The 12,135-nt window shown below is 41.7% G+C and overlaps 1 protein-coding gene and 1 long non-coding RNA gene across 7 annotated transcripts in view; both read right to left on the reverse strand.

Annotated features, from left to right (window-relative positions):
- unc79 (unc-79 homolog, NALCN channel complex subunit) overlaps positions 1 to 9,264 on the reverse strand; it is a 30,037-nt gene extending 20,773 nt beyond the window's left edge. For all 6 annotated transcript variants that reach the window (XM_084012877.1, XM_084012875.1, XM_084012874.1 and 3 more), the window contains exons 1-10: positions 9,138 to 9,264; positions 7,589 to 7,709; positions 4,039 to 4,352; positions 3,122 to 3,292; positions 2,815 to 2,910; positions 2,663 to 2,718; positions 2,087 to 2,216; positions 1,909 to 1,973; positions 582 to 670; positions 181 to 221 (exon numbers count right to left, since the gene is read on the reverse strand). In XM_084012877.1, the coding sequence (XP_083869003.1) occupies positions 181 to 221; positions 582 to 670; positions 1,909 to 1,973; positions 2,087 to 2,216; positions 2,663 to 2,718; positions 2,815 to 2,910; positions 3,122 to 3,292; positions 4,039 to 4,352; positions 7,589 to 7,709; positions 9,138 to 9,159 (1,105 nt within the window). In that variant the 5' untranslated portion in view covers positions 9,160 to 9,264. The remainder of the gene's footprint in view (positions 1 to 180; positions 222 to 581; positions 671 to 1,908; positions 1,974 to 2,086; positions 2,217 to 2,662; positions 2,719 to 2,814; positions 2,911 to 3,121; positions 3,293 to 4,038; positions 4,353 to 7,588; positions 7,710 to 9,137) is intronic.
- A 936-nt stretch (positions 9,265 to 10,200) lies between these two features.
- Positions 10,201 to 11,124, reverse strand: LOC311015565. The gene is made up of 2 exons (XR_014597364.1): positions 10,988 to 11,124; positions 10,201 to 10,372 (listed from the first exon to the last, which is right to left on the reverse strand). It is a non-coding gene; the product is annotated as an uncharacterized lncRNA (long non-coding RNA).
- Between the last annotated feature and the right edge of the window lie 1,011 nt (positions 11,125 to 12,135).

Here is a 12,135-nt window from a genome sequence, read left to right on the forward strand (position 1 = left end):
AGTGAAAGGACTAACATGTGTACCTATTCTAAACCTATTTGTCATATTATGATGCTTCAAACCCTTTCTTTATATTGTACATTATGCCAAATATATATTTCCTGTATGTCCTATTTACTGTATATTTCATTGTCTGTGACTGAGAGACACCCAAACACCTGTTTATTCGTGAACGCTCACCTTGGGGCAGGAGTACATCAACGAGCCATTCAGCATGGTCTCTGAAAAGGTCAAAGAAATGTATAAACAATGCTTCATTTATAGGCAAACTCAACATCACAGCAGTCTCAACCTTACAACACAAAATAATTTATACTTTCCTCAATATCAAAGAAAATACAAAACCATGCAATTATAACATGCTTCGCACACGCTGGAGAAAAGAGAAACAAGTGACTGCGTGGTTTCATGCTGATGATCTCATTATCAGTGGAGGGAATTATGTAACCATGGTGATGTATTTCCCCTGGGTTAAGGTGAGAAATAACGAGGCATGCAGTAGGTGTATGTTTTGAATGACATATTATTGCAGGAGGAGGAGAATCTGAGGAATGGAGGAAAGAGGTGAAAGAGATGCTTACCCTGCTATCCTCTGGCTGCACTCCTCGCATATATAAAGAGGAGGGGGCTTGTCTCCCAGGGCAACAGAAAGAGTAGGATCTATACACATCTGCAGAGTGAGACAGGTAGTGTTAGATTATGGATGTGGTATTCAAAAAGTGATGATATTTTGTGGTTTTATTTTCATACAAACAAGAGGAAACCATATCTGCTCATTTAAGGACTGTACATAAGTTATCGAGGTGTGCTTCAAATTTCAAAAAAGTAATATAACACTATGGAATTGGTCCACAGAATTTAGCCACTATTAATCAAAAGTGCATAAAGATGGTGAATTCCAAATTAAACCTTGTTAATGGAATAGCCACCAATTGAAGTTGAATAAAAATGAACCAAACGATGCATCCCCGTTTAACAAATATTCCAGATTTTCTTCATTTTTGAACCAAGAGCTGCCAATGTGTTCACTGTAAAATAAAGTCCTGGAGGGAGTTGCTCTAGAAAAGTGACAAATGATGTGCTCTCTGAAACGTTCAATCCATAAAGACCCTCCTACATTCTCCAAAAACCACCCTCCAGCAGAAAGGAAAGAAATAATCCCTCCTCTTTCCTGAATACTCCCTGAATTGTCCCTCTCATAAAGTACTCTCCGCAGGTAGTATATCATAACATTGCCCAAGAAACCATGTGACACCTTGAACCTTGAACCTATACCCATCTCCCCATGCTTCTGTGTGGATGGCTGCGTGCATATGCTGCACTCTGTTCTCTTGCAACCTGTGCCTGGCCCTGTAGTAAACCTGGTGCACTGTAATTTACTGTGCTCACTTGATGCCGCCCTTTCCTCAAGGGCTGCACGGGGTCACCGATTCCAATTAAGCCCCCCTCCCCCCCCGTACCCCCTCCCTGCTTGTGGTAATTGAAATCCGGCCCCTGTCCGTGCCCCTGTTCAAACTCTATTTGTCAGTTTTGAGCACAGTTGAGTAAAGGCAGGCAGAGAGGAGGAAGCCAGAGCCACAACAGCAGAGACTGGTGTAAAGTAGCATAGAAGCTGATATCATTACCCTACTCCCATAGCTGCCCAGGCATGCCCTGATTTATTTACCAAGGGGGCTCACAAAAGCAAACAAGCCGGCACGCACGGTTGAGCTTGGCAAGGCAATCTGGCACATACCATGTGCATTCCCCGAGACGTTCTCAAGGGGAGCAGCTTTTAAAATACAACGTGGGCTGCTAATCTATCTACTTGCAGCTATAACATAATAAGACATTGTGGACGTAAAGGGATGAGGGATCCAATAGCAATCAATGTACCCGTGATGTACGTTTTTTAAAGACTAAAGTCACCTTGACAGCAGGTTTATTGATAGCATTGTGGCACTCAATATGTTGACAGTGGATGGGGTTCCAGGCTGGTCCAGGAAATTGAAGAATTTGGAGTCGGAGAGGAGAAAAGGAGAAAACGGACGATTCGTTAGACTTTCAGTCAGTTCGAGGTCAAGATGTGATATTATAAGAATCAGACCTGTGTACTGAAGCCCCCTATATTCACTGATGGCTCCTGGCGGCTTCAGGTTGGGCCAGTAATGAAACAGCATCTGCACAGCTGGAGGCTTTACTTGGGATGGACCATAGGATATGACATAAAGAAGGTCCTGTACACAGTATACACATCAACAGTAATTACAAAGTGCAATATTTTATATTTGCATACTAATAATTGGAAGGCAACTTCTTGAAGGTTTCTTAACATGATATCATATGCTTAGAGATTGCATTTAATTAGAATTTGATTGTAGATTGAACAGTCACCCCATTTCTTGCACAATTCCAGTGTGTAAAAAAAATGACCTGATAAATAATAAAATTAAATATGAAATCAAATTAATTAATTAAAATATTAAAAAGGTACCTAAATGTTTTTTTGTAAGGAAACAAAAAAACCTAGTTTTATTTAAGGGACTACAAAAAATACTTAAAATATAAGATTGCACTTATTTGTCATGAGGGTTAATTAAATTAAAGTATAAATATTAATATTAAAGTTTCCAGAAGACAGGGGCAGTAATTGAACAAATGAATACCATTTTCATTTTCCTACCTTCCACACTTCCTGTTTGTGCTTCATTAGACACTCCAATAACTGACAGTGATACACTAGAAAGAAGAAGAAACCATCTTAAGGAGTGAGCCATACTACACCTAATTACATTTTTGGTAATATTTGGCAATATTTGCTTGCATCTGGTTTACCTGGATTTGTGGTGTACTGCATTGCAATCATTAGCATAGAAGAGGCAGACAGATTGACATAGGCCGGGACTCCCCCCTCCCTCCGAGTGGAGCCCACTACAGATAAGCAAAGAAGAGCGAGAGAAAGAATAAACTTCACTTTAACGCCTTGTTTAAGGTAGTATACTGTATATTTCATAAAAATAACATTTAATAAATAAATAGCTGAAATACATTTAATAAATCAAATGTAACCCACCATAAAGGTGCTGTTTCATTATGATGGGAAGTGAAGTGTTTGTCTAAATTGTACTACAACCATACTCACATATAGCCATGGGGAGGAAGGAGGTGCTCAGGTACTCAATGATGTCTTTGTGGAGGAAAGGGGGAAATGTGGCTAAAGTGGAGATCATAGTATAGGGCAAAGTGCTGAGAATATCATCACTGAGAAAGGGCAGGAGGCAAGTTGTTGTGTAAAATATGGACTGTCCCAGATCTGGTGAGAAAGGGAAAAGGCAAAAAAAAAAAAGACAGAGATACACAGACACTCATTCAATTAAGGGTACATACAGTATTCACATACTGTATGCAGCCACAGATATCAGTTACATTAAAAATGCAGTCTTTAAATGTCGTATATATTATCACAGCATAACAATTAAAGAAAAAGAGAGAACATTTGGAATATGAGCTTCAGCTGAGGGCAGTGAGCTTCCTTTAAAAGCCAGTGAAGTACAATTTGCCTTAAGGAAAAGTAGAGCATTCTAGTCAAGGAGATGGGTTTTCATGCTTTTGAGCTTTTTATAACAGTGGTAAAATATTCAAGAAAAACAGGAGCACTGACTGTTATGCAGCCTTTAGCCCGGTGACAACAGTGTGCAAATAAGTCATTCTCAGATGTAGAAAATAAAACATTACATTTGCCTATATGTGTTATACATTTAACCCATATTTGCACATGACAACATAAGTAAAACATTTCTCCCACTTTACATAACACACATGCAGTCAAGTATGATACACAGAAGAGAAGGCCTATGTCTGGTGTATCCAATGGCTTATGAACGATTAAGTTGAGAGGATCCAGCGTGCTCCCAATCACCCCATGCATCCCTCAAGATCCTCAGCAGGACTTCTCTCCTCCAGTTACAAAAGAGGCCAAAAAAGCAGCAGTGGCTTCATGCAGGCCAGACGGCTCGGGGATGATGATGACAAACAGTGGTGCACTGGGCCTTGACTCACCATGCTGACCATGCTGCAGCAGGGGCACCAGGTCAAGCAGGGTCACGAGGGTCACATAGAGGCCCTGATAGTCCAGAGAGGGGTACTCTGAGAGCTGAGCGTCCCGACTCTGCTGCCCCTGCCCCCCGCGGTCTGACGGGGCATCGCGCAGAACGCTGTAAAGGAGGGAGCGAGTAACTGTAGGGTTGATGGAACTGACTTGTGGTCTTAGAGATGGGGTGAGTGGGAATGGCACAGGAAAAAGACACATGGTCATGGGCACGGCCAAATTGGAAGCTTCCTGGTTCTCCTTCCTGCCTGTGCGGGACAGAATGCTGCTCCGGGGCGGGAGGGGAGGGGAGGGAGGGTAGGGGAGGGGAACAAGGGAAAAAAAGAGACAACAAAGACACAAAAAAACAGCACATTACATTGAAATGGCACTACAGAGACAGCGTAAATAGAAAAAAACAAACCCAGATAAACCCCACATAGGATGCAGTGTCTCACTATTTGACTGTTTCACTGAAGGCACGGGCAATTTTTCCCTGCTTTGTCTGTTCAGAGTGACTTGAATTCAATTTAACTCATTTTGCCTATCTTTGCACTTGGAAAACAAAAAAAACATGAGCACAAACTGCAATGATCACTGCATCTCATGCGTATCTGGTGACAAGGAGCAAAAATATAAAAAATGGCATGTTTTCAGTGGCAACCCCATACTTCTCCAAAAAGGCACAGTGCAAAATGACTGTCCCTCGATGGCTGCCATCTTCCAATCAGCACGGTCAGAGGCTACCATGCAAAAAGGCCAATGAGCCGTGGAATAAAAAAAAAAAAAAAAAAAGAAGAAGAAGAAAAAAAAAAAAGAAATTTCCTTGTCTTTAGTGGGGCTGTCAAGGATGGGAGTGACACCAAATTGGTTCGGGAAAATACAGAGGTGACACTTTTGAAACATGCTTCAGCCAGTAATAAACATGTGTGTGAGGTTAGATCAAGTGCTCCTAGGTCACAGCACATGTTTATTGCACCAGAGAAATAATGTCCGTATGCATACATTATGATACTGTATCAGTATCATCAGAAGAAATAATGAGATCCAACAGGCATATGGATTCAGGTTTCTAAAATAAATGTAACAACTAATCTACGGTAGAGGAGAAACTATAATGACAAAGGAATAGGTTGTATCAGGGGGAGATGACTGGTAGCATTATGTTTGTGAGCTAATGCAGGATGGACAATTGTGTTTGCTGTCCCCTGGGGAAGGTGGTGGACATATTCCCTTTTAAGAGAGGAAAAACAAAAGGAAAAACTAGTCGGGGGGTTGAGTGTGGAGCATCTAGGGTGGAGGAGGGGGAAGGAGGGGCCAGAGAGCATTGCTCTTTTTCACTGCACATTATTAAAGAGCTAAGCTGTTCTATCAGGCAAATGATTGGGATTTATCAAGAGAGCCCAGATTATAAATTCGGATGTATTTTTTTTTTTTTATCTATTTATTTTGAAAGGTCACTCAAAAAGTAGAGTTACAGCATTCTCGGCGAGTGAGAAAGGGGATTTCAAGATGTTTTGAAACATAACATTAGATTTCAGCATTTAGCTTAACAGTTTCTACTGTCAACAGGAGAATGTAACATTTTCTGACTCATCCCCTCAAAGTTATACTCTGTAAGATTTGAGTCCGTGTAGATGGAATCTTAAAGCTACGTTATTATCAACAGGAATGACTCACAACAACAGACCGCATCTCAGAGTATGACTTTTTCACTGCCCATTTCTCATATAGAAAAACATCATTACTTTAAACAATGAACATAGAGATAAACAGACACGCTCACACCCACAAAGACACACACACACACACATACAGACGACACGGGAAACTACATACGACACATAAAACACATGTAGAAATGCACTGATACGGACACATGACATACGTTGACTGTCAAACCCTGCACTGTCAATACAAAGCCGTTGACTATGTGTGTAACAGCAAAGCACAATCCGACTTCCTTTGTTTACAGAATTCGAGAAAACCACATCTAAACAACACTACCGTAAATACGACGTCTGCTCCCTACAGTCATTTTTCTCAGAGTGATGCAGTTTGGCATGAAGTCAGCTTGGCTCACCGATGCACAGAGCTCAATCTGACTTGCAGAACTATGACAACGCTGTGTCCCATCTTTAAGGAGGCATATGTTGTTGTCAGAAAACAGAAGAACGTAATTCCTCATGCTTTTCTTGTTCTGCACCTGACCTGCGCTGAACCTAAAAATCGGTGCATGAATCAGCAACCACCTCCTTTGGCCATTTCTGCTTTTCTTTTCAGGAACGTGACACATGCCTGCTCCACTTTTCAAGGCTCACTACTCCCACTTTCTCCTTCTCTTTTCTTTTGGCATATTCCTTTTGCTTTCCTTCTTCACCCCGGGCTTCAGAAGGCACAGGTGTATGGATAATCCTGCGCTCCCTGCTGAGATAACCAGACCCCTCTAATGGTGGGGAGAATTACTTGTTCTGCATATCTGAGGCTAAGAGGCTCTGCTTCGGGACAATATCCAGCATCTGTTAATATTGGCATAATGGCAAGCAGTTCCTTTCGCATTAGAATGACCCTGCCCCTCAGAGACAAAACCGTCACCTGAGTTACCACAGATTCTCACAGTCGTCACCCATGTCATGCTCCATCTGTGACAAAGAAATATGAAAGGCTAAGTTTAAAACAGCACAGTAGCCGCTGGAGCTGGAGAGCCATTCAGCAAAGGCTAAGCACAAAGCAACCAGGATACTCTAGGAGCATCACTCAGCATGGAATAATCCGTATGGGGATGAGGCATAAAGTGTAGAATTGAGGCCATATGCCAATCTCAAATAACTTGCACCCTAAGCTGATAATACAAGTGGGGTTTACAAGTTCAACCACCAGCAATCCCATCCTTTTTGTAAATTGGCTGAAACATTTGGACAGTGCTAATACTTTCTGTGAAGCCAGCCAGCAGTAGGAATAAACCAACCATGTGACATACCAAAAATATCCTGTCACTGCAGCGTACTTTGATATGGAAAGAAGCTCCATCTGGAGAAACGGGGACATGACACATAGCGAAATAATATGTGTCCAAAATGGCTGCCTACTTGACCTGTGTTGGAGGAGGAAATAACATGCTGTTCCTTCCTCGGGCTTTCACAGCACCCGGGGGATTAGGCTGACCCTGCAACTGCAGAGCTGGAGGATCTGCCCTCCACCGGCCCCCCCTCTGGGAAGGACACAACAGGCCGCCCCAGGGACGCGTTCATTTAGCAGGCGGCCACTGAATCAATAAACATCACTGAGTTGTCCATCTCCACTGCTTCTTTAAAAACAACACCACAGGAAATCTGCTCTATCTTCCTTCTTTTCCTCTTCACACGCTATATTCATATCATCCACTTAACGAAGGCACCGTCACCCCTTTCAGAAACTGTGTCAACCTGCCGTAAGTTCCCTCGTCTGACCGAGGAGGAAGCTAAATATCAAACATTCTACAGTCTGTTACTTCACCTGTTGGCTCCAGAGCAGGGTACTTACCTGAGCAGGGTTTGGGAAAAGTATTTCAGTGTGTTTGCAATGTCTGTTCCGGAGGGCACAGGGTAAATATTGTGTTGCACACGGTTGTGATACTCTTGCAAGTATCGTATCTTAGAGGCAACTAGACAAAATAAAGAGCAGAGTAACAGGCAAATCAACACGAGTGAGACTACGACAGGAATCTGAGTACACAGATGAGGCAGAACATGCATTAAGCTGTGTTTGTTGTTGTTTTTCAGCTAAGACTCATGAAAGGCTTCATGCGATGCAACACGGATGCTCCAATTATCTAGTTAAACAAAGAAGCTGTGTTCCCATGGCTCTCTGGCCTTCAGCAGGTGACCTTTTTGGTACAGCAGTTAGGTCACGGGAAACCCTAGAGGACGTAGCAACCTATTGCTTACAGAAACAAGCTCATGTACAAAAGGTTGTCAGTTCAAGTCCCATGACAAACTGGGGGAAAACGCAGTCAGCGTGAGCCATGAGCGAAGGCTTACTCATCCCTTCACAGATGATACTGAGGGACATTTCAGCAATGACCCCCTTGTGTTAAACTTCTCCCTCAGGTTATTCTGTTTTGGTACGGATGTGTTATTTTTTATTTGGTTGAATAAGAGTTAAATTAAGTTGGAGCGGGTGATCGCTGACCCATTTTCTGTGACTTTGGGAAGTGGTGTTTAGCTTCCATCCTGACCTGTAAATGACAAACCCCAAAATAAAAATAACAGCTGCAGGCTTTGAGCATGCGTGGTTCTTAAATCTAGACAAATTAGACACATTATTATATTTTTTTAAACACATTTGATGCCTAAATGCAGTAATAAATTAGCTAAAATTAAAAAATAGCAGCAAGTTTTTCGGTGTTGTCATTTTTTCTGATAGGCTACTAGCCGGATTCATTCTTTCATCTTGACCACAACGACACAACTTTTATCCAATCGAAATGGAAGCCTCAAACAGCAAGCTCGACCCCAGATTAATTTTTTAAATAATCATAGCGAGCAATATCTGAATCAAAGTGTGCGGAGATCATTCAGTGACATGTAAGAGGATGTGAAGATAGAGGCTGCTTTCCACCTGTTTCAATCGGAGGTATGAGGGGGAAATGAACAACAGCCTTCAGGACGGTGTGATCAAACCACATTATTGATCAATCTATTGCCACCATATTGTTCAGTAAAAAATCAGTCAGGTCGACCTTGAGACCATATGCCTCGCTTCTTCTTCTTCTTCTTTTTTAGCACGCGCCTCATTCAGCCGCGTCAATCAAAACATGAAAGAGATAACATGACGACGCGGCCATTAAATTGCTTTTTTCCCTTAACATGCCGAGAAATACACAGCGGCTTCCTGTGCGCGAGCAGCCCTCCGGCCAGCCTCTGCAGTGAGAGGGACGTGTTGCAACCTGCCATGGCAACCGCGGTTTCATCACCAAGGACAGCTCCCCTCGTTCGCTTTTCTTGGTTCAAACAAAAATTCACATTTCCAGTTCCCCAAACCTCCCCACCGACAAGACAGGTGAAACACACGCACACACAGCCGTACTTACACTGCTCCGCCTTCGTAGACATTTCGCAGACACTTGGGGAAACATAAAACCCAGACTGTCAATTGTTTTAGTGGTTTTTTTTTTCTCCTCTCCGGCGTTGTGTTTGCCTCGGTCGTGAAAAAGTGAACATACCCCCCTTGCAGCCCAGGCTCGGCTTGATTGTACCACTCTGCGCGATGGATTTATACACCGCGGCTTTTTAGCGGTGCTGCGGTCCCTTTTTTTGCAGAATTAAAACGAAGAGCCAATTTTGTGAGGCTGTTTTTATTTTGAAGGGTTTTATGATGTCGGTTACGGAGAGGAATTTTGATCTACATCTGCCACAGCGCACCTTTCCAAATGGACTGATCCGCCTTTGACAAATTGTCATTCAAGATTTCCAACAACCCCGTAGTCCTGTTTGAACTGGTGATTGGCCCGTACGAGGGGGAATCGGCGGATTTGCCTATTTATATATGCATTTGTGCATCTGCTGCATATTAAAGACACAACATGCAACAGATGGTTGTCACATTATCGTGACGTGTAGAAGAGAGATTTATATCTTTGCATATTTTTTTTTGTATTGAAGTTTTAGGATTTGCTCATTTCTCCTTTGTTCCTAATTTTGGTAGAATAAAACAATGACAACTGGTTTGTTATTTGAATATCATTAATCACCTGGAGGTCTTGAAAAGTTAATTATGATGGCGTTTTTTTAATCTACAAATGTACTTACATACCATTTAAAGGCCTATAATAAAGTACTGCATCCTTTTCTAGGTGCAACAAACTGAAAGATAAACAGACCTGAGGGTCTGAACCACTGACAGCCCCTTCCCATTATTAAAGTTTGTGCCAAGAACTGTTGGAGTATTTCCATCTCATCTCCAGCTGATTGGGAGTCACACCCTGTCACTGCACCCTGAAATAACCCCTGTGCTTCTACTAGTGTTTATCCTAGTGCACTGGGGCAAATATAAATATTTTGTACATACATTACTACATTCAAATCAGTCAGCAAATCATCCTATTTTATTAGTGTCCAACCCAAATGTGTTAGAAATAAAACATACAGGAGATACCACATTAAATACTTTATATTTATGTATACAATAAAACAGTTTCATCATCACATTTTTAACTTGACAACATTTTACACATTGAAGAACACTCCAACACAGTGCACAGGGCTTCTTCCTGAATGCAGAGTTCTAGAAGAAGTCAGGGTCGTGGAGGCGATCTCCGCTGGTAGTCTGGGATGTGATGCATGATCCATCCAGCCGGAGCCAAGAGAGTCACAGCAAACACACATATGGCAAAGAAAGATTGCTGTAAGAAAGTCCATGAGGACGTGAACAGAAATGCATGAGGAATGATTTTTGGATCCACATTTATATCGCCCTGCCACGATATTCCCTTTGTCCCTCTGCACTCTGGTTTTCCTAACCTGAGCCAGGTTTTGTAAAAGCCCCTGTGTATGTCCCCGAGGACAGATCAACAGATTTATAGTGGCATAAACACTAAATGTTGCAGTTCCATCATGGGATCCTCTTACAGAGACCAAAGCTTCATAGTGCCTTATGGGTAAGAAATAAATAAAACATCTCTCCCACTCTACAGACTAGGGTGCACAGTCCGCATGATTTCCTCACATTAGGGGCAATATAGTGAAGTACCACAGATACTGACTTCCCAAGACTGTTGCACTGTTTGTGTGCCAACATGATCTTCATAATTTGATTAATTGCAGTTTAACCCCCAGTGAGCACAGGTGTAAAAATTGCCACAGTCCCTTTTAGCAGCACATTTTGATACTGTCAAACAACCTGAGTTGTCATACAACTACAAACAAAGATATTAGGTCTTACCATTGGTCCAATCTTTTCCTTCGGCGGCTTGCTGTAGATGGTTGACCTACGATTTTGCCGAATGGCTTTTATCAACCTGGACCCGGTCAATGTGGGACTCCGAAGAAGGGAGAACATCTTTCTCGCTCGCCTCTTCTTGAGAATGGTAATGTTTATGTGGAATTTTTCCTCATATCCTGTGAGATGCTTAACAGATAGTGACTAGTTTCATCTAATTCCCTGGGAGGAGTTACTTCCGTGGGCCAGAGGCGCTCATGTAAACATATGGACTAACTTCTCATCAGAATAAGAAATCTGGCCTTGTTCGTGAGACTGTAAATTAACTAAATAAAAAGAAAAAACAAACTTGTGCAGCAACTCTGACAGCAATTTTATTTTGGGATGGATAGTCTTCAATTGAGTTAACAGTTATGAGCCTACACACTTTAAATTTACAACATATGTGGCCTAAGTACTTAATATAGTATTTACTTCCAATTCCAAAACTTGAATATTGGCATTTTTGAAGGGAATATTTAAAATAAAATAAAAAACATTTCAACAATTATATGAATGACTCTTCACTCATATCAACAAACAACAGTTGGTGCAAGCAGCAGCATGTTTGGCTTGACTTTGGTCTTGTAGGAGTCACATGCAGATGTTTTTCCAAAATGCTCATTCAATGTCACTCCACTCTTATGTTAATATGACAAGTTTCACGAAGCATTTATACAAATCGGGGATTCTGTTCATAGCAAAACTCCAAAAATGACCTTGGAGTCCAAAAATCATAATTAAAAAAAAAGAAAAGAAAGAAAAGCTTTAGGCTTGGTAGGTGCCTGAGACGTTTTAGCCTCCATTACATGGATTGTGTCGCCCTCAGCAGGAGGCCAAAAGTACTTCAACTAGATGCTATTACAATGGATATGAAACCAATTCAAACATTGCGGTAGACCCCCCCTCCCCCCCAGCTGCGCAAGGAGATACATAGATTAGATAGTTTTAAGCTTTGACACACATTTCCATGGCCTAAATTCGTGTTAAAGCCTACATCAAAGTAACCTGACAAAACAGACCTCTATGAAAGAGATACATTTTATGAATATCTAAAAAAAAAATGCTTCATTGGGGAATTATATTTTCATTCAACCACACTTAAATTTCAA

The sequence above is a fragment of the Eutrigla gurnardus genome (genome assembly GCF_963514095.1).
Source record: "Eutrigla gurnardus genome assembly, chromosome: 7".
Classification (NCBI taxonomy): Eukaryota; Metazoa; Chordata; class Actinopteri; order Perciformes; family Triglidae; genus Eutrigla; species Eutrigla gurnardus.